At 39.2% G+C, this 23,125-nt stretch overlaps 2 protein-coding genes across 4 annotated transcripts in view; one reads left to right on the top strand and one right to left on the bottom strand.

Moving 5' to 3' along the window:
• The window catches only part of LOC121917284 (mitochondrial enolase superfamily member 1-like), a 25,438-nt gene extending 18,839 nt beyond the window's left edge, over nucleotides 1-6,599 (top strand). For all 3 annotated transcript variants that reach the window (XM_042443091.1, XM_042443090.1, XM_042443092.1), the window contains 6 exons: nucleotides 592-726; nucleotides 1,451-1,492; nucleotides 2,884-3,013; nucleotides 3,260-3,359; nucleotides 4,637-4,718; nucleotides 5,983-6,599. In XM_042443091.1, coding sequence (XP_042299025.1) covers nucleotides 592-726; nucleotides 1,451-1,492; nucleotides 2,884-3,013; nucleotides 3,260-3,359; nucleotides 4,637-4,718; nucleotides 5,983-6,096 — 603 coding nt within the window. In that variant the 3' untranslated portion in view covers nucleotides 6,097-6,599. The remainder of the gene's footprint in view (nucleotides 1-591; nucleotides 727-1,450; nucleotides 1,493-2,883; nucleotides 3,014-3,259; nucleotides 3,360-4,636; nucleotides 4,719-5,982) is intronic.
• Nucleotides 6,600-8,526: 1,927 nt separating this feature from the next.
• Nucleotides 8,527-18,841, bottom strand: LOC121917285 (thymidylate synthase-like). Its single transcript, XM_042443093.1, has 7 exons — nucleotides 18,552-18,841; nucleotides 16,031-16,104; nucleotides 13,543-13,717; nucleotides 12,508-12,609; nucleotides 11,302-11,477; nucleotides 9,956-10,027; nucleotides 8,527-8,948 (listed from the first exon to the last, which is right to left on the bottom strand). Exons 1-7 carry the CDS (start codon nucleotides 18,730-18,732, stop codon nucleotides 8,811-8,813), a joined length of 918 nt encoding a protein of 305 aa, XP_042299027.1. The 5' UTR covers nucleotides 18,733-18,841; the 3' UTR covers nucleotides 8,527-8,810.
• Between the last annotated feature and the right edge of the window lie 4,284 nt (nucleotides 18,842-23,125).

Below are 23,125 nucleotides of genomic sequence, written 5' to 3'. Positions count from 1 at the left end.
ATGGGCAGCATTTAACCTCAAGCAAAAAAAGTACAGGTTTTATTTTAAAAAAAAAATTTAAAGACTGCCAAGCATTATTTTAATACAGTATAGTCTTTAGTATAGTATTTCAGTGGTGATTGCAATAAGATTAGTGCAATTCTTGGTCAAAACTGAATGATATTTTTGTGTTGTGGTATATGAAGCCCAATACTGTACACATTTATTTGGACGTACGTTTCACTGGAGGTATGTTTCCTAGTTCACTGGTTCTTACTCGCAAGTAAATATGCATAGGATTGCACAATTAACATGCTAGGATGTTTTGCTGAACCGGAGTCCTTTGTTAGCCTTTGTTCAGTAGGGCTTGATTATTTACAATTAAATGTTTGATTCTTCATGTTGTTGGTTTTTTCTTATTTTAATGGATTTTAGAAAATGCTGGCCAGGAGTATATCATTTGGACTGTTATATCATTTCAGCAGTAGGAAGCTAGGCTATGTCATAAAGAAAAGTTTGGCTCAAGTTTCTATTTCTTTCCATCTGTCTCAAATCAAAATTATGATTGTTCAATAGCATAAGAGAGTAAGTTCAATGCATAACTATTCATAGATGTTGGATGCTAACCAAAGATGGGAAGTGGAAGAAGCCATAGAGTGGGTCACCAAACTAGCTGAATTCAAACCACTATGGATTGAGGAACCGACTTCCCCTGATGATATTCTTGGGCATGCAACAATTTCTAAGGTCAGAGGGGGTGTTTTTCCTTTCAATCAGATGACAGAATTGCTATCCACCAGAGAACTGTGGTGATTTATTGACTGGAGTTTCCCCCCCTTAGAACACTCAAAGTTCAGGCTGAAACAGTTGTCAAAAGTCATTAAAATATGCTGGCTACAAGAGCCTGTCGCACATATAGACTGTATTCCATTAAGTTTAAATGAGTAACACATTTCTGAAGGCTGTAATAAAAAGTTTAAAGATACATACTTACATGTGCAACCCAGTCAGCAGTGGTCCTAAAATAAATGTGATGCATACACTTTTAATGTGTTTGGATTAAAGTTCCAATTGTATGAGAAATATAATACTAGCCAAAGACGTGTGAGCAAAATGTATTAGAGCATCAGTGGTCTCACTTGTACATTATGGCCAACATCCAACATAGAGTTAGGGATATTCAGGCCCCTTTCAATTCAGTAGAACTTAAGTTAATGGTCCAAGTATATTCCTTGTGGTCACATACACCCTCTTATGTAATTCTTTACACCTAATTTATTATTAAAATAAAACAACATCAAGGAATTACAGCTTTAACTGTACTTAGAATTGCATTGGTTTATTTCAGTCTTTTTCTAAATGTACAATATGGAACAGCCAGTAAACCATAACTTTGTCACTTTCCCTTGTGAATAACTGTATTTTGAAAAAGTTCTGCTTATATCATGTCATGTGCTGTTCTTGTTTTTAGGCGTTAGCTCCATTAGGGATTGGTGTGGCAACTGGAGAACAAGTGAGTCTGTTTCTCAATTATTTATCTTCATTGTGTGTTTAACCTTAAGCATGAGATCTAGTGTGGCATAGTGGTTTGAGTGCTGGATTATGACTCTGGAGACCAGGGTTCTATTCCCCACTCAGCCATGAAACCTACTGGGTGATCTTGGGCAAGTCACATGGTCTCAGTAAATCTCCTCTGAACAAATCTTGCCAAGAAAACCCAATGATAGGTTCGCCTTAGGTTCACCGTAAGTTGGAAATGATTTTGAAGGCACACAACAACAAATGGGGTCATACCTCTGTATCACCCTCCCCCCACCCAAGGACATTTTAATATTCAGCCAACGTTGGAAAATTATATTCTGACTGGCCTATTAACAGGTGTGGGCCACTTTGTGAGGTCTGGGGACTTCACATGTCCTTTACTTGACCTTGGAAGGCCTCCTCTCCTTGCTGGACCCTACTATCCCTTTTTTAATTCCTTAAAATTATTTTTAAAAACCAGACAGACAAACCCTGCACTCCCCTAGAGAAATGGGAGGAATTTTGCCATGTCTTCCCCAAGTCTGTTTTAGGCACAAGAGGAGCCTTTTTCCAAGAAGCAGCAGCAGCAAATTACGTTTGACTTCAGTTTTTGAATCCCAGCTAAGAACCTTAAATAGTTTGAGGGAGCAAAAAAAAATAATGCCAGAATTTGAAGTCAAAGGTTTTCATGGCCGGCATCCGTGTGTTTTGTTTTGTTTTGTTGTTTTTGTTTGTTTGTTTGTTTGTTTTGTTTTTTTGTTTTTTTGTTTTTTTTTTGTGGGTTTTTCGGGCTATGTGGCCATGTTCTAGATTTTCTTCCTGACGTTTCGCCAGCATCTGTGGCTGGCATCTTCTCTGAAAAACCCACAAAAAATTAATCTAAATTAAATTCTTAAATTCAGTTTGCTTGAGAATTATTTTGTGTTTTTTAATTATATTTTAAACTCAAATTCTTTAAATTTATTAATTTGGGGTGAGGGGACTGAAAACAAAGCATAATAAATTTTAGCATGTCCAGTTCCAGCTGTGTGTTTCTATGTATGTATGAATGTATACACGCATGCTTCCTAAGGACAGCCACCTAAAACTGTTAATATAACTTAAAAAACACAGTTGTCTGTTCATTATGTTAGTAATTGTTTTTTTTTTAACAGTGTGTCATTGCCCATGCTATGTGAAGGCCTAAGTGGGCAGATTTGTAATGGTTTTGTCTCTTATTTGTTAGAAGTAGAAGATAGTTTTCTCTAAAATTCTACAGCTGTTTTAATAAGTGTTTATATATTCTGGTTTCTCTTCAGATCGTATAAATCTTTCACCTTTTAATAAGTGTTCGCCAGTTTGCAGAACCTTGAGCTAAGCAGTTTTTGATTTCACTCTCTGCAGTGCCATAACAGAGTAGTGTTTAAGCAGCTTCTCCAGGCCCAGGCTTTGAGCTATGTCCAGGTGGATAGTTGCAGACTGGGAAGTGTCAATGAAAACTTGTCTGTGTTGCTGATGGCCAAGAAGTTTGAAAGTAAGGCTCTTTGAAATACTCTTGTAGCTCTCAGATCTATATGACTTAGTGTTTATCATCATATTTTACGCAATTTTTTATACCTAAAATAGAATTTGATTTTTCTGGGAATCTTATTTGAAAAGAGAGTAGGGAAGGGCTAGACGTGTGAATTCTGCATTGGAAGGAAATTACATATTCTTTGTATAGAAAGGCCCAGTTTGCTTTTTAGCAGCACCGAAGACATTTATATCTCTTTTTTTCCAGTCCCTGTATGTCCTCATGCTGGTGGGGTCGGACTTTGTGAGCTGGTACAACACTTGATAATATTTGACTACATTTCCATATCTGGCAGCCTTGAGAACAGGTTAGTCTTAATTCTTTAGTTCTTTATTGTGCTGAACTCTTTGAAGTTTTAAGAAAAGTCTGCCCCTGTAGATGTTGTTGGACTGCATTCCCATCATTGCCTATGTAGGCTAGGGCTGCTGGGTGTTGCATTTCCACATCTGCAGAGCAGTACTTTGCCCATCTCTGCTCTAAAATGTTTCAGCTTATAACATTGAGAGCTAGTGTCTTGTGACTTTAAACAGAAAATAAAATATTTTGATTGACTGAATGATGACTCACAGCCAGTATTCTGTATCACTGGACCAGGAGACTGATCAGTGGCCACATGTCAGATGACAGTTTGAAGGGTTGGTTGGTTGTGAGCCATTGTTGGAGCAGCAGGTTATTGCTGTGAGCTACTGTTTTAGTTTGTAGCTGTGAAACAGATTGAAAACCAGAAAGTGTGTGTGTGTGTGCGCGCCATTTTATATTGTACATATTATAACTGAAGATAAAAACCTGCAGCACTGGATGAATGAATTGTCTGGTTTTTTTGTTTGTTTGTTTGAGTGTGAAAAGTGGTCAGTGCACTGCCAATACCAATAGCTGGGGGGTTGTTTTTATACTCTGCTATGTACATTGTTTTGGCTGTAGCTGGGCGATTTTTACCCAGACTGCGCCGGGAGTTGACCTTCAGCCCAATATACTGGACAACAAAAATTACTTAAAAGAAAGAAAGTAGCTCTTTGGAAAGGAAATGTAGCTCTGATTTTTAACTCATAATTCCATTCAGCATCAATTCTGGGGTTTAGTCTTTAAAGCACTAAATACTTTGTGGCTTGGGTCTTTAAGGGACCACCTGCATTGATGGAAGGTTCCTCAGGAAAAACCCTTCTGAAAATATGAACCTCTACAAATACATTGGACAGATATGTGGGAGGATTTATCCTGTGTTCTTCCAGATTATGCAATGTGTATCCCATTAGTTCTTTAGGAAGTGTGTGAAAACATACCATTTCAAGCTTTTAAAATTGTTTTGATGTTTATTGTGGTTATTTTAATTGTTTTATTTCATTTTGTTTTTACTTTGGTTTTGATGCAAATGTTTTTTGGTGGCTTTTTATTGGAAAAGCAATATAATGAGGTAACAAATGTTTCATAAATGGAGATGCATTCTAGTTTCCTGAGTTTCGGTGCCATCCATTGCAAAACCTAAATCTTTGGTGCTTATAGTTGGCAACTTATGATAGATGTAGTTTGTAAAAAGATTAAAGGTTTTATAAATCTCAGATATATTACTTTATGTTTTTCCTCCAGGATGTGTGAATATGTGGATCATCTACATGAACACTTCAAGTATCCTGTAGTAATCAAGAATGCATCCTATCTGCCTCCACAGGTATTTGTTTGCATTGGCACAGCTGGAGTTTTGTCAGTATTTTCATAATGTCTCTCCATGAATGTTGAATTTTGCTCTTGAGTTTAGAAACAAGGAAATATCCCTAAAATGGGGATTGATATCATGGAGCCCAGATGCTGTTGTACTTCATGCTATAGCAACCCAATTTGAATAATGCTACAAAATAAAATAAAAAAAATAATATAATAAAACTAAATTATAATTATACCAAAGAAAAATAATCTCGTTAAACTAAGATAGTCGTATCAAACCAAAGCCATAGAAAAAAGGAAAAAGCCAATTATATTAAAGAAAAGCAAGTAGAAGATGCTTGGTAGAGCTAACTTTGCTACATATTACTGAACGTATGAACTGCTAGCATCAGGCTTTCAAAATAAGAATAACTTTCATATAATCAACTATGTGGAGAAGACCAGTCTTAAAAGGTAGGTAAGAAATATGGCCAGAATTCACTAGGGTAGTTACAAATGTATGACCTCAAATTATGAATTTTTGACTGGTTCATACTCATGATCTCTATTTGGGTCCAATTCTCACTACAGAAATAATCATTTGATACTATTTTAACTGCCATGGCTCAGTGCTAGGAAATTTTGGGAACTGTAGTTTTGTGAGACATGTAGTCTTCTGTCAGAGACCTCTGGTGCCACAATAAACTACAGTTTCCAGGATTCCCTAACACTGAGCCAGGGCAGTTAAAGTGGTCTCAGACTGGATTATTTTTATAGTGTGGATTGGACCATATTCTCTAGTTAAGGGAATACGTAGGGACTTTGAAAGTCCCCCAGTCCTCACTTACTGGGCACAAGCCATTGTGGAAAACTATCTGTTCCCTCATTGATCAGAAAGCAGCTGGCTGACATTTCCACCACCAATCCCCCTGTGAGCAATCTCTGGTATGAGGGGGAATTGCAACAGAGACCCTTCATCTGACTGTTGCACCAGAGATCACCTACAGAAGGAAGTGGAAATGTCAGTCAGCTGCTTCCTGGAGAGGAACAGACCTGTTGCTCACAGCAGCTGCTGTATGGTGAGTAAGGTTGCGGGATCAGACTGGGAGACTCTACTTAGCTTTAGTGTAACTAAGGTGGTTATGTAGCTAAGGAAGTGATACAGAATTTCAGCCCACATTTCTATGCTGTTAGAACATATCTTTACAATGTGCTAAGCAAGACCTGTGTAACAGATAGTTGTTTTCTATTTAAAATGGAAATGTAGTTATCAAATACAAAATATCTTTCAGGCACCTGGATATTCCTCTGAAATGAAAGAAGATTCCATAAGGAAATACCAATTTCCGCAAGGAGACGTCTGGCAGAAACTCCTGTCTGACCCTCATACAGCTAATATAAACTGAAATGCTGCATCTTCCGGCTAAAGATTAGACTCCTAAGCTATTTTTACTGCTGCAAATAGTTAGTTTTGCTGAAGATACCGAAGACATCCAGTTCAAATTAATGCTTTTAGAAAGCTTCCCCTGGCTTGCATAAAACAAGAAAATTGCAGTCCCAGTTATAGAAGCCTTGATCGGTTTAAGAAAAAGGAAGGCTTTTAATAGTTAAGTTTAAAGGGTAAATGACTCACTTTTCCTGGAACTGATCCAATAGCTATGGCCTTAAATAATGAAACACTGCACTTCTGAATGTACCTGATGAGTTTAGAAATTTCACATAAAGTATGATTAGATGTGCTACCATGAAACAGAGTGTATTCTGTGGTGATGTATAGTATAAATTGTAAAGAATTACCTGTGGATTACTGTTAGCATTTAGGTCACTTTGCTATAATCTAGAGAAGATTGTAAAATCAAAAAAACCTTGGGGAGTTGTCCACTGGCAAAATAAAGTGGCTTCAAACCGACTTGAAGTCAAGCTGTGCAATGTACGGTGCAAAACTGGGATCAGACTGGGAGACTCTACTTAGCCTTAGTGTAACTAAAGTGGTTATGTAGCTAAGGAAATAATATAGAATTTCAGGGCTAAAAACCAAAAGAAGCTCCAATACTCTGGCTTAACGTGGGAAATGTGCATCATTGCACATACATATAAACAGCATGGCATCAGTGTAGGACTGTGGTAAAGTAAAAACGCAGAAGTATGACAAACAAGGTAGGTTGCCAGTATCTTAATGGATGTAATTGCAACATATACCAGCCAGTCCCAAAGAGGGGTGTGGGATGAAAGGGGCATGTATGGGAAGTCTCCATGATTGTGCTTTGACAGTGTCACTCGGCACACCGATACGCCACCTGCAATGCACCAAACACACCATGCAGACAGTGTATTGCATTTGCAAGTGGCCGGTCACACGTGTGTCCAATGGGATTGCACCTTGGCAGATGGAGAGAAGTAATTGGTGGTCACAGGCAGCGTTTATGGGATGGTGCACATGCATGGTAGGGAAGCGCAAAAAATTGGCTCAACTTCACTCCACATGGTTCAAACAGCCTATGGGTGTTTAGCCTACCTTTCGAGCTGGCTGTGTGGACAACAGCACTTCCACTTGCTTTTCTGAAAACCATGATCAGCCCATTTTTTTCCTATCTACTCAGCCCCTTGAAGACTGGTCCTCCAGTAACAGGACAGGATCTGTCAAGAGAATACCACACAGATGAAGAGGCAAGCTGTTTGGAGGAAGGGTTGGAATGTTTGCCTTCTCATATTACTGCATAAAGAAGAAACTTGGTGATGGCGGTGATCTTTGGTACAGGAATGTAGACTTTAAGCATCACTTTAAATTAAACAAGGTCCTACTCTATATGTGGCATTGTCTTACAGTGTAACATTTGAAGAGTTACATGTCATGAGACAAACAGGAACCTATTCTGTATTCCTATAACATCTGTTCCAGTTTAGAGACTAGAATTAAGGATTTTTTTTATTTACTATTTTTCATAAAACTAAGGCTGGAATCCTTTTGGCTCTGCACAGCATAAAAGCAAAGATGTGGCTACAGCAGTGAGAAAGGTTTATGGAAATACAGAAAAGAAAGGATAAACATTCAACAGTAGCAGTAGCAGCAGGCCACCCATTCATTGACACGTTTCTGAAATGTTTGGTTCTCAAAACTAAGACACTCCGGTAATGATGGTTTAGATGTGGCACAAATGATCATCAAAACTATCTCTCCCAGAGCTTATCTGTGAGCACCTTTCCCAAAAGCCAGGGAAAGTGGACTTTGTTCTGCCATTACCATTTCCCTCCACAAGTGTTCAGAAGTTGCCACCACACACATAGCGTATTGCTCTACCTGTTGTATACCACTTGGTTTCCAACCTAAAACTATAATTCTGAGTAGAAACACACAGGAATAAGTCGCTGCAAACTCAGTAGGGTTTACTCCAGAATGAATAGGCCTAGGTTGAGCATTTACAATGGAATCTAGTAAATTGAATGAGTCTTAATTCTGAGCAAAAATGTACACAATTGCTCTTTTGAATTTCATATATTAAGTCATAAATAGTGCATACTGTATATGTTAAATAGATTAAATTACTTCAGGTTGGATCTATATTGTATATACAGTACATTTAACTTTTCAGCTACAGTAAATCAATGGATCCGCACCCCCAGATCTAACATATTTCTGAAAATTTTACATACTGACCTTGCCATATGTCTCCTAAAACCTATATACAGTCTGCTTACCTTAGGCCTGAAATGTAGCATTTCCTCTTCTAATCCCCACTCCCAAGTATTTTTTTTCCTCCAAGTTAACTTAAAGTCTTCCAAAATCATGAATGTTGATAATGTTCTTCCAATTGTTTTAGGTCAGCTAACACATGTACTATAGTAGTGCACATCTTTTATTTAACAGAACAGAATGATAAACTTTATACAAATAAACCATACAACCAAACTGTACAACCGAGTTCCCTTCTAGCTGATAGAATGTCCTCTATACAAAACTATTCATATTTTTTAAAATACTTCATTCAGATTCAATGTAAAACCAGCACCATTTATCATAAAAGATGAACCACACTTTGACCTAGATGTTTTAATGGTATTTAAAATCAGTACTACAAATTAAACATGACAAATTAAAAGCAATAATATTGAAATAAGTCCACTAGACAGCCATTTCCATTTTTATAGCTGGATGAGGATTATAACCTTCTATTTCGAAGTCATCTGCTTTGAAATCACTGATGTTTTCAACTTTGCGAAGAATTTTGAGTTTCGGAAAAGGTCTTGGTTGCCTCTGAAGCTGAAATTCAAAAATACATATATTCAGTAGAAGAACACCTCAATTATGGAAGTGATTGCACAGTAAAACATTCTCCAAGTTTTAGTTTAAGCTAGTTGTAGAGGCTGCTGGCCATATCATGCGGAGTCACTGGAAAAGACAAGGGTAGGAAAGGTAGAAAGCAAAAGAAGGAGAGGAAGGCCATTCCCCAGATGGACAGGTTCAATCAGGGACGTCATGGACCTGAATCTGTAAGACCTAAGCAGAGCAGTAGAGGATAGGGAGGTTTGGAGATGTCTCATATACAGGGTCACCATGAGCTCAGGTCAACCTGAGGGCAGCTAACAAGAACAGTGTGCACCCATTGGGTGACCTTGGATAAGTCACACTCTTACCCTGAACAAAATTTTCCACGAAAACCCCAGGGTTGTCACAAGTCAAAAACAACTCAAAGACAAACAACAAAGTGCCCATGTATTCATGGACATATGTAGAAGTTACCTTTGATTAGGAGATTGCCTGTAGCTTATACCTGTAGCTACAAATGTAAGTTTGACACTATGTAGGTAGGTAAAGACGGGGTTTTCTTTTTTGTGTAATTAGAAACTACAGCAATGTCCCACAATACAGTAAAAGAGTACAGCCTATCATTGACTATCCAAGCCCTTGGAAGTTAGGTCCATAAATGTTTTGGTCATGTACAGAAGGGTCCAAGAGGAGAAAAATAACTTTGAGTTTTACTGGCTAGCACAGGGTACAAGTCTGCAGTAAACTGACATTTATAAACTTTGGGAAAGAGGAAGAAAAATAAGATTATACCAAATAGACACTGTTTAATCCTTATTCCATGTCTTCAGAAGACTGATAAAACTGAAGTACACTGGTTAAGGTTATGTTCCATGCTGCAGAAGAATGCAGAATGGAACACAACATTCAGGCTTAGCTCAAATCATGTCAGGTACTTTGCTTGCAGCTATAGAACAAAACTGAATGTTAGGTATATGTGAATAACCAGTCTAAATGCTTACCTGGATTTTTAAAGGTTCAATATGGTTTAGGTATATATGAGCATCTCCCAGTGTATGTATGAACTCACCAGGCTGCAATTTTAAAAAAAGAATACAATTTTAGTGCAGGAGCAGACACAGAATATGCATGATGATGCTGACAAGTCCTTTTGCAAAGTTCTTGAACAGGATTGATGTACTTCTTTCCAAGGCATCTCCCATATTCATACATTGTGTGTCCCCTATGGTGGACACATACTTGTGTTTTATTTAAATTTAGTATTTTTAACTGTGAACAAGAAATTAGTCCCCAAATCAATCCCTGAATGAAATTAGTATTTCTATATGATACACCAACTCAAAGGAGGCTTTTTGATATAAACCATGAACCCATTTTGATCATTTATTAAGTATGAATATGTATAATCTGTCAAACAAGTATTATATTTTCAACTGGCATTTGTATTTCATTCCTGTTTTTCTGAAGGGTGGGCTGTCCAAAAACAGAATAGACCAGAAGGGAATCGGGGTGAACCAAGAGTGCAATCATATGCAATGATTGTTAAGGCAGTGTTTTCCATGGAGCTTGCTCTGAAATAAGTGTTTAGAGAGTTGCAGTTAAGTGTTAAGAGCTGTGACCTTAACATCAAAGATTATCAAGGCCAATGTTTCTAAAAAAGAACCCCTATCTATAATGGGGATTTTTAAAAGGCACTGGGTTGATAGGTTAAAAGAGGAAAGTGTTTAACAAAACAAAAGAGAGAAACTGCTTAGTTGTAGGAATGAAGCAGTGTGAATCCTCTTATTATACAGTAGATTAAAAGGGTTTAGTGGTCAGATTTGCACTGTTTTTCAGTAGATACCTAGTATCAAAGCATAGCCATGTATGTCCTTGGAGAAAAGGCAGAATATAAATGAATAATTAAAAATACATGGAGTAATCTTTTGCCATTTCCTGAATCTATAAATGATCTGTGGTTCATGAGTTTTCTGATCAATACCTGTCCGGCTACAATTTATAACTATTACCTGAACACTGCAGTGACTTCTGAGGGATAAGATTTCATGCAGGTTCAAAGAAGCAGAACAAATGCAATGCAATTCTGCCTCCTGTGTTTACAAAGAAAAAGTGGACTTCTCCTCCTGCAGAGGCTCCTACTCTCTGAACTGCAATATTCTGCACGCAAAAGATAATTTTTCACCAATAGCCACTATTCTTTACACTATACAGAGCCAACTCCCTTGCTCTTCCAAAGGATCTGCCAACCAATTTTCAAGCAATTGTTTCTGTATACAACTCTTTATATGGTACAACCTTTTCATATTAAAAATATATTTGTTTTAAAGGAAATGTAAAAAGCTAATACCTTTAAGCCTGTAACATGAGCTATCATTGAAGTTAGTAGTGAATAACTGGCAATGTTGAAAGGTACTCCTAATCCCATATCTCCAGAACGCTGGTACAACTGACAAGAAAGTTCACCATTCACAACACAGAACTGGCATAGAGCATGACATGGGGGTAAGGCCATTGCAGAGATATCTGAAAAGCAAAAGTCATGTTAATGATGATAATAATAATAATAATAATAATAATAATAATAATAATAATAATAATAAGTTTTATTTATAAACCGCTATTCCGTGTTGATCATAGCGGTGTACAGATAAGAATTGCAATGACAAATACAAAATACAGGGTAAAAATTGCAATACATAAATAAAACTTCAGTAAAAACATTTCAAAATTACAAATTAAAACCATACATGTTAACAAAACAAAATTAAGTACGGTACTTAATATTCACTTTTATTTCTTTCAGTTATTTTTCAAGCCTGATTCCCATTTTCCCATATAGTAATACAATGTCATGTTTAGAAATTAAAAAAGGAATCTTTTAAAACTAAATCGCAGAGATGTCACTAGTTCACATGTACAAACTGTGAACTAGTGTGGTGTATGTAGAAACTGCTTTCAATTTATTTTTCAAATTTTATTTAAAAAGGGATGTTTGTGTGCTCAGGTAAATGAAAATATAAAAATAAAAGTGTGTTTATCTTTTATTCACAAATCATAGGCCATACAAAGCCAACATGAAGTCAATTTACTAAAAATACATGCTTGATAATAATCACTATTCTGGTGTTGGACAACTGAATTAGTACAGTGCTCCCTCCACATTAGCAGGGGTTAGGGGTGAAAGACCCCTGTGAATGTGGAAAAACCACTAATAAAAAACACTATTCTTTTTACCTGAGAGAACATCTCTCTTGGAATCTCCAAGTCCTCCAGTGCAACTCTATGGTCCATACATGCCAGAAGTTGATCATAAAATCATGCTGGAGGACCTACAAATGCCTAGAGAATGTTTTCTCTAGGAATGTCTAGGTTTTCTAGCACCACTCTATGGTCAACATCCAGCAGAATTGTGCTGATTAATTTAGAGATTACTAGAGAGAACATATTAATCAAAACCACAAATAATAAAATCTGCAAAAGTCAAAGCCACAAATGTGGAGAGCCAACTGTATAAACAACTGGAATGGACAATGATTTCCCATAATTCCCATACCTTTGGGATTCCATGCACACATGATAATTCTTCTGTCATCTGGATTGTTTCTGATAGTATCAATAACCTGCTGCAATTGATCTACTCCTTGTCCTGTATAATCTGAAAGGGAAAAGCCCATACAGAATTTAAAATGGTGTTGACATATCATACAGACTCATTCTTAGGAGGCGGTTCATGTCACTTGCTTAAAAAAACATATGAATGTTTCTTTCAGAAACGTTTACAAAGAAACACAAAGGGAAAATATGAATGCATACCAAGGATGCAAGGAATCACATCCTATTCATACCAAGGATGCAAGGAATCACAAAACTATTGGCAGATGTGACCACAGACTGGCTCACATTAAGCATGTTTTTCTTTGATAACTGCAACAAGAAGTAATTTACCTGCACCTGAGAATGTACCATCACATACCTCACACCCCACAGAGAACCTTCATACTATCCAGTGCCAACTCAAGTATGTTATTCATTGAAGGCAGTTCACATATTCCTCTGCTGCTAATCAAGTTAAGAAAAATAAAGAATGTGCATGTGCAAACCAGATCTATAATCAGTATAGAAGTGGCTTATTCTCCATAGATTGACAGACAATGATCAAGCAACATCTTGATGTCCCTTAGTTTTAAGACGGTGGTTTAAACCATTCGGTAATGGTGATCCCTGTGAAATCATGTCTGTTCAAGGTGAAATTGCAGCTATTAAATAATTCAGTTTCTTCTATATTAATCCAAGTACCAAGCCAGGGATAGGCAATATTTATTCTAGGTAAGGCTGATTGCTATCAATTATCTATGATTTGGACAGTGCTCTAATTGACAGAAATGCATCTTTTAATGTTAGCAGTTTCCAGAAGGAGCTCTACTGAACCTCAGCTAGATGATGGAAATCTGCTTTATTAAAGACATTTGTGTACCATTTTGCAAATACACCTTCAATATCTAGAACACTGGATTTCTGGTTATACATTGAAATCTGACATCAGATTTGAGGATAGCTATGTATATAAAACGATTTCCTCAGTTCTCACCTGTGTTCATGTCTTTATATTCAGCTCCAAAATGTCTCCACTGGAAACCATAAACTGGACCCAAGTCTCCTTCCTCTCTAGAACAGAATCCCTGTTTGTCTAAGAACTGACGAGAACCATTAGCATCCCAAATTTTAACCCCTTTAGCAGAAAGCTCTTTTGCATTTGTAGAACCCTGTGTGGAGTAAGAAAGGAATGATTGAGAGTTCATCAAAAAGATTTTTATGATAATCAAAATAGCCTGAGGCACTTCTTGAATTTCTTAGAACTGTAAAGGATGATTCTGTCTCAACTTTCTTCTTCCAAATTGGGAAATGTGGACTAGAACAGACACAAGGTTAAATATTGGGCCCAAACCCTCTAGAACAACGGTTCTCAAATGTTGGCCATTCAGATGTTTTGGACTTCAGCTCCCAGAATCCTTTACCATTTGCCTTGATAGCTTGGACTTCTGGGAAGTGACATTCAAAACATATGAAGGACCAAGGTTTGAGAACCACTGCTTTAAAAATAAATCCATCTTGCAGCACTAAAATGCAGGTACAGTAAAAATTTCCTTTTTAAAATGTGTCAGGAGTTATTGTAAGCAATGAAATCTCAGCGAAGTAGTAATCTGAACGCATCACTATCAGTAAGGTAAAATTCAGATGTATTGTAACAACCAGATTAACACTTATCCATTAATTTATTTCACTGAGTAACAGAGTTATATGTGTTGTAATCTATAGCTACCATTTTAATTTTTATGCATTTCTGACTTATAGCCTAAGCCCTAAGGCAAACCTACCACAGGGTTTCCTAGCAAGATTTGTTCAGAAGGGGTTTGCCTTTGCCTTCCTCTGAGTGTGACTTGGCCATAGGCAGCCAATAGGTTTCCATGGCTGAGTGGAGATTGAAACATTGTTTTCCCAACATCCTAATACAACACTCAAATCACTAATTTATGTGTAGTCCTACGTTAATTCTGTTTCCCAATGCTGTTTCTTGCTTTAAAACTTTTATATGAATACAGAGTTTTACCTTCCTTCTGTTGTTTAATATTCAAAATGTTTGCTAAATGAACTGCTGCTGATCACTCACATGATAGGATATATAAGAAAATGAAACACAAAATGCTGTAACAATTTAACAATATTAAATCTAAATGAAAAATATTCAGCAGTTAGAATTATGTTTCTTACAAGCATGAAGAAAACAAAGGGTGTTTTGTACTTTCAAGTTTGATATGGTTGATACTTTCAAGTTTGATACAGGAGAAATTGTCCTGAAAAAAGCCCCACCTGCAATAATACTATTTTCCCAAACTGCATGCCCTTCTTTTTGAGTTCCCATACACAACTGGACTGTGTGAACAGAGTGCTCAAACAGATAGCCTTTTGTTCTGATCCAGCATTGCTCCGCTTATATTCTTAATTCGAACAGTTACCACCAACATACAAGGCTATTGCTCGGTGACAAGTCACATACTTTGCAGTCACTAGCACCCACAAGTAGGGATAGGAAAGAATCCTGTCTGCAAACTAGACAACCAAGGCCAGTTAGTATAAACCAAGTTAGATAGATCAACAATCTAACAGGGTATGAGGCAGCTTCCTACATCATGTTCTGTCTTCTAAGAAATGTTATTAGTTTGGAAGCAGTAACCTTCCAGCTGGAATTCTAGAAATGTGAAACACAGTTCCTTAAAATTCCTATAATTTTCTCCTTTGTGTCTTTCCAACAATGAGTTGCACTTTTTAATTCACTAGGTTTCTGGAATTTAGCTGAAAGTGTGATTAGCAACAGAGAGAAAAGTGACTCTTCCTCATACACTGTGATCCCTCCAACACAAAACCACAATGTTATGCTTCAGTTAAGCTTAGAAAAACTGAAGCTAATGGGAAGCATTTTTTGTATCTACTGGCAACATGAAGACAACTGAGGAAGAAAGGTTAAATTTCCTTGTGCTACAACCCTTCTCTACTGCAGTTAGACTTGACAATGCTTTCCACTGAGTCTTTGTGGAAAAATATGAATATATGTTTGTGTATTAAACCTCAAACAGAGAATAAGACCTAAAATACACTCATCCCTCCACATTTGCAGCTTTGACTTTTGCAGATTTGATTTTATTATATTATCTCTAGGAATATCTAGGTCCTCCAGCACAACTCAATGGGCAACTTTATGTTGCACTGAAGGACCTACAGATTCCTAGAGAGAACACTCCACTAAGTATTTGTAGCTCCTCCAGCACAATTTTATGGTCAATGTCTGGCAGATGTTGACAGCAGAGTTGCACTGGAGGACCTAGAGATTCTTAGAGAGGTCTTTGCTCAGGTAAAAACATAGTGTTTTTGTTATTTGCTGTTTTTCTACATTCATGGAGGTCCTGTGCTCCTAACCCTAGCGAATGTGGAGGGACATGTGTACACTACATTGCCCGGTCATGAATTACAACTAACAGTTCAAGAACATACTATCCATTATTATCAATTAAATATCTTACCTTGATAAACCAAAGTAGTTCTTCAAGTACTCCTTTCCAAAATACTCTTTTTGTCGTTAGCAATGGAAAATCATCTGAAAATATACAATGAGTTAGAACATTAGCTGTGTACAAGCAAAGCGGAATACAGTCAGCCCTCCTTAGCCACGGATTTCTTATCCACGGATTCAAGCATCCACAGCTTGAAAATGCTTGAAAATATATAAATTCCAGAAAGCAAACCTTGATGTTTCCATTTTATATATATATTTTCTATGCCACTGTACTGAATGGGACTTGAGCATCCATGGATTTTGTTATCCACGGGGAGTCCTGGAACCAAATGCCAGTGGATACCAAGGGTCCACTGTACCTCCTATTTTGAGCTACAAACTGCTGCATCCTCTACTAACTTAACACATGCATATTAATTCTTACCAACTGAAAAACAGGGAGGAAATAAAACCACAAAGCATTATTTGGACAAACAGTCACATGACTGTCACAATTTTTAAGGACTAGGATAGCAGCACATTTGGATATAAAGTTTAACTGAACTTTGAATCACCTTTTCAGTCTTTAATTATCACAAACAAAGAAGCTCCCCTCCACCCCAAGTATGCTTATCTCATGAAAATGTCCATACACACCTGGAACAAAAATTGATCTTGGATCTGAGTGTTATATATGTCTATGATATCAAATAAATTACGCCTTTCAACATTTTTAAAATGATGTCTTAATCCAATATCCCAGAGCATAGTGTAAATATTTGGATGTGGACCTATGCCATGCTGAGCTACATACCCTCCCACACACATACATTTACTATAAAGGCACCTTGCACAGCAATTGTGCTTCACGGATTGCAGCCAGAGTCGGAAAAGCATCTGACTACTTCCCCATAGCCAGACACCCAATAATTACAGGGATGCTGAGATCCCTTGAAGCGGTGGAAGTTGGGTGCTTCTGAGAGAGGGAGGAAATACCAACCCACAGGGCTCAAGAAAGGAGAACCAAAAGGAAACGTAAGTGTTAGATCAGGAAATGGCTCACTTCTGCCTTTTGACAGTTGCCCTCCCGCCAGGCAAATACAAATACCGCCAAGCAAATATAACAGCTATGTGGAGAGATGATAAATATATGGCCTGCGATATTTTATATATAAAAAATGTAAGAAAAGATTGAATAATACGCCTGCCAGGAACAGAAATGTGTTTACTGATCTCGATAGGGAAATGGGGATGTATGTGTGGTATTGTATTTCTTTGATGGCTTCTCCCCTATTCGTCTTTGTCTTCATTTTTAACTCTCATGAATACGTATTTAGAAAAGCAGGTGATAAATAATAAACATGAAGTAAAGTGTTAGCGTAGATATATATTCAAATCTAGGCTGCCAGCCGGTTGGGATTTTATGGCATGGTAAACCACCCACCACCGAAATACCCCAAAGGCACCAGATCCCATCTAATCTTGGCAACTAAACAAGGTCAGCTCTGGTTAGTAGTTGGATGGGAGACCACCAACAAATACCACTGTATTTAAGAGGCAGGAACTGGGCAAAAACACCCCTGTATACCCCTTGCCTAAGAAAACCCTTTGAAATTCATGGGGTCACTATAATTTGAGACCTGAAGGCACATACACACTTGCCCTCTATGTGATCCATGGCTCAGTTCTGGATTTAGTCATACTTAGAGCAAATCTGCCAAAAATGGACACAAAAAAGTCAGTGCATGGTTAGTACTTGGATGAGACACACACACTCTCTCTCTATATAGCTATCTATCAATCTATAGTGTGTGTGTGTTTATCTGCCTGAAATTCATACACACACACATACTATATATATATATATATATATATATATATATAAAAATGTATTTGTGTGTATATACATATACATAGTGTATGTGCCTTAAATTCACCTGTATACACACACACTTTATATATATATGTATATATATTATATATATATATATACACACACACACACACATATATTATGTTTTCGTGTGCGCATGTGTGTGTATAGTGTGTGTTTGTGTATCTGCCTTAAATTCCCCTGTATATTAACACTCTTTATATATTTAATATATATTATATATAATGTATTTGTGTGTGTGTGTATATATATATATATTGTATGTCTTAAATTCACTTTATATTTTATATATATATATATATTATGTATAATATATTTGTGTGTGTGTGTGTGTGTGTGTGTATAGTGTGTGTGTTAAATTCACCTGTATATATATACACACACTTTATATATTTTATATGTAATAGAATGTGTGTATAGATAGATAGATAGATAGATAGAGGCCTTTTCTTCGCCACTGGAGCCCTTCTTCCTGAAGCGACTGGGGAGTCGAGATCAGAACAAGGCCAAGTACTGCTTCCCGCCAAAACTGCCCCCTCCGCTCTGCTTGGAAGAAGAGTGACTCTGGAGCCTGCAGTTCCCAGAATCCCCTCTAAGAGTGTCCGATGGGCTTTCTAGTCCGAATAGTCATTTCCCCCCAAGCTCCCTTCTTCACCTCTGAGGCTGTAGCGGGCTTGCATCCCGAAGACGGAGAGGGTGCCGGTGCCGGTGCGGTCCTCCTTCCGGTGCCCGAAGCGCAGGATCTGCTCCAGCTGCCTCAAGTACTGGAGCTCCCCGTGAAGCGGCGGCGGCGAGGCCTCCTCCGCTTCCTGCCCCAACGTCGCCTCAGCCGGCATGGCGAAGCCCAGAAGGGACCCAAACACTCTCCTCCTCAGCAACAACAACCGCCGCTCGAGACAAAACTTCAAAACCGGCGCCACCTAAAATGGCCGCCATTTTCCCGCTCAGCCAATAGGGGACGAGGAGAGGCGGGCACTGATGCCAATACTCGGCGCTTATTGGCCGACACGGCTTGTGGGCGTTCCATTGCTACAGTCCCCTGCGCAGTAGTGAGGTGTATGTTCCTTAATTTCTCCACAGCAGAAAATAGGGAAAGCGGTTAGCCGCCATTTTAACTGCCACCTCTCTCTCTCTCTCTCTCTCCCCCAGTGGAATGCTGGGAGTTGTAGTCTGGTGAGGTGTTCAGCCTCCTCTGTCAAAGAGAGCTCTGGTGCCTCGTCAAACTACAAATCCCAATGTTCCACAGATGGAGCCCTGGCAGTTAAAAAAGTGGATACACTGCAGTGTATTTCTGCACTGCAGAAATAATCTGGTTTGACACTACTTTTAATCGCCATGGCTCAGTGCTATGGAAGTTAAAAGCGGTGACAAACCGGATTATTTCTGCAGTGTGGATACAGCCTACGATTTATCAGTAAATTAGTACAGTACAATTTTTTAAAACTAAGGATTCTGTGTCCACTAAACCCGCTTAGCCTGCATCTGCACTGCAGAAATAATCCAGTTGGCCGCCACTTTTAATTGCCATGGCTCAATGCTATGGAATTCTGGGAACTGTAGTTTCTTCCCGGAACAAACTACAATTCCCAGAATTCTATGGCATTGAGCCATGACAAACCAGATTATTGCTGTAGTGCAGGTACAGCCATATTTTCCATATGTCACTGAATGTAATGGTAATAGTTGTGACACAAACAACCAGGGAAATTAAAATTATACAGTCAGCCCTCTGGTTTCACTGAGGATCCATTCTGGAACATACACACACACTGCCAAAACAGGCTCGCACTGCACATATTCAAGCCCCATAGGCTTTAATGGTTTGCGCCACTGTGCATGCGCCCAGGGTGTGCACACTGGGCACACGCACCACTGAAAATAGTGGAGGTCGCCCCTCCACGGATATTCGAGGTCATGGGTCTCAGATCTGTGAGGGGCAACTGTATGATGGGTCCTTAATATCTCTGAGGTTTGGTTCCAGGACCCCCGCGGATAACGAAAGCCGTGGATGCTTAAGTCCCATTAAATACAATGGATAAATCCCTGGAATTAAAATCTACTTTATCTATGGGATTTGGGCACTTTGCCTCCTGTGTGATAAGGTACGGCATTTAGACAGAAAATGCAGCAAGTAGTTTCAGAGTGGTTGTGTTTTCTTTTTAAAGGTCGCATTATTACTACTAGAGAACCAATGTGATTTAACTGATCTCAGTGCTGGACTAGCACTTCAAATGAACTGATTTCAAATTCCTGCTCAGCCATGAAAATCCTTCTGAATGAATGACTTTGGGCAAGTCACCTTTTCTCAGATTTAGATGGCAAACGTCTGAATAAATCTAGCCTCCCCACTAAAAACACCCCTAGAATAGGGTCACCTTAAAGGCATAAAACAACAACCTTTTTTTTTTACAGCTAGAGATGTGGTAAGGTGCTTGAGTGATTTTCTGCCTCTGTGCCAAAATGATGTGGCTGACTTTAAGAAGGTACTATGAATCAACTTTTTTGGGAGGGAGGGTCCTATTGATTCCCATATTGACAAGATATAAATTAAATATATATTATTTTGTTTCAAGAACCAAAGTATCTTGATGTGCCCTGAAGTTTATCGCACCAGGATGGATTGGGAACGGAACGAAAGACGCAGGGAATGAATAAAATAAAAAATAATTTTTTTTATTTTTATACCGCCCTTCCAAAGATCAGGGCGGTTAACAGCAGGATAAAATCAATACAATATACAATACAAATAATCAAATACATCAAAATTGTGCACAAATATGAGTAAAAACAAAGTAAAAACCCCGTTAACCAATCTTCTTGCCGACAAAGAGGAAGGGAGACCTATTCGGACTTCAATCGGGGAATGCAGCATGGAATAGGAAGGTTTTTAAGTCCCTTCTGAATTGAGCCAGGGAGGTGGCCGAGCGGAGCTCTGTGGGCAGCGTGTTCCAAAGGGCCGGGGCAGCGATGGAATATGACTTCCTCGTAGTAGAGGTAAGCCTAGCCCCTGGAACCCTAAGTAGCTACTGCCCAGATGTTCTGAGGGTGCGGGGCGGAATGTACGGGGAGAGGCGGTCCTTCAGGTATCCTGGGCCCAAGCCATTTAGGGCTTTATAGGTGATTACCAACACCTTATATTGTGCCCGGAAGTGAATAGGCAGCCAATGCAGGTCTTTTAGCACCGGTGTAATGTGGCTGGCCCTGGAAGTGCCAGTGATCAGCCTGGCTGCCATATTCTGTACCATCTGTAGCTTCCGGGTTTGGTATAAGGGTTGCTCCATGTAGAGTGCATTGCAGAAATCCAGTCTCGAGGTTACCAGAGCATGTACCACAGTTTCAAGGTCCCTCTGGGCCAGGTATGGGCGCAGCTGGCGAATAAGCCGAAGCTGATAATAGGTGCTCTTGACCGTCACATTCACCTGAGCAGTCAGGTGAAGCGACGAGTCAAGAAGCACCCCCAGACTGCGCACGGAGTCCTTCACAGGAAGCGTGATCCCATTCAGGACAGGTGGAATCACCGCCATTCCTGGACCAGGGGAACCTATCACAAGTACCTCCGTTTTCTCTGGATTCAGTCTGAGTCGGTTTTCCCTCATCCAGCCCATTACCGACTCCAGACAGGTCACGAGAGGAGAGACGCCATCCTCAGTCACTGCATCAGTCGGAGACATAGAGAAGATTATTTGGGTGTCATCAGCGTACTGATAACCCCGCGCCCCATGTCTCCGGATGATCTCTCCCAGCGGTTTCATGTAAATGTTAAATAGCATGGGAGACAGAATGGCTCCTTGAGGGACCCCAGTGTTAAGGGCCCTCTTATCGGAGCACACGTCTCCCAGCTGCACCATCTGGGACCTCCCAGAGAGGTAGGACCGGAACCACTGGAGCGCAGTGCCCCCGATTCCCACCTCTGCCAGGCGCCCCAGAAGGATACCATGGTCTATGGTATCGAAAGCCGCTGAGATGTCCAAGAGCACCAACAGGGACACGCTTCCCCTGTCGATGCCCAGACGGAGATCATCGACCAAGGCGACCATGGCTGTCTCAACCCCGTAACCCGCCCGAAAGCCAGTTTGAAATGGGTCCAGATAATCCGTTTCATCCAAGACCGACTGAAGCTGGATTGCAACCGCCCTCTCGATCACCTTCCCCAAAAATGGCAGCAGCGAGACTGGCCGATAATTATTATGTACCAGGGGGTCGAGGGAGGGCTTTTTTAATAAAGGTTTTACAATGGCCAATTTTAGATCAGATGGAAATTGCCCTTCCCTCAAAGATGTATTAATGATCCGGCGTAACAATAAAGTTACCGCCGGTCCCCCCTGAGCCGCTAGCCATGAGGGACAGGGATCGAGAGAGCAGGTCATCTTCTGAACACTTCCGAGGATCTTGTCCACATCATCGGTACTTACCAACTCAAACCGATCCAGTTTAGTGGAGTCCACGGAGGCTCTGGACGCCTCTACCCTAGGTTCTGCTCGAATGTCGGCGTTAAGACCTTCGCTTATCCAAGAGGTTTTATCCGTGAAGAAGTTATTAAATTGGTTGCAGCAGGCCTTAGAAGGTTCAAGGATCTGGTTCGGGGCAGGAGGGAGCTGAGTTAGCTCCCTGGCCACCCTGAACAACTCTGCTGGACGCGACTCCGCGGACGCGACACGAGCACCATAGAGTGAGTGCGGAACGAGTGGGGGACGCATTTTACCGCACTCAAAAGTCCCCATTCCGTTCCGTTCCCCATCCGTCTCACAGGAGGCAATTTTTGAGAACGGTTACTGAACTCTCTGCATGCGATCATACTTTAATTTTATGATGTGTTCAGTTTTGAATTCAGTCAAGAGGATATGGGCTATCTTGTCTTTCTTTCACTTTTTTTTCTTTTTAGGATCATACTAACTACAGCATATACCCCCGTGTTATTTTCTTATAACGACACTCAACTGTTATATCTTGCAGTATGTAAATAATTACATTAGAGCCTTTGCTGAGTAAAACTCCCAAAATATTTCTCAAGAGATGCAGAACCAGGTTAGAAAGCCTCTATCCATTGAATATATTTGTTTTATTTATCTCGTTTTTTTCAATAGGAAGTTGCTAAGATTTGACCATAGAGACATAATATATAGGACACAGTAAAGTTTTTTGAATTCTGAATGAATTTATTCCAGTTATGCTATTCAAACTACAAATAAACTCAGTAAAAGAGCTGATTAATTTGTTTATTTTTGCAGT

This window comes from Sceloporus undulatus, unplaced genomic scaffold (assembly GCF_019175285.1).
Source record: "Sceloporus undulatus isolate JIND9_A2432 ecotype Alabama unplaced genomic scaffold, SceUnd_v1.1 scaffold_14, whole genome shotgun sequence".
In the NCBI taxonomy this organism is placed as follows: Eukaryota; Metazoa; Chordata; class Lepidosauria; order Squamata; family Phrynosomatidae; genus Sceloporus; species Sceloporus undulatus.
The sequence above is the reverse complement of the archived record's forward strand: the minus strand, read 5'-3'. Positions and strand labels throughout refer to the sequence as shown.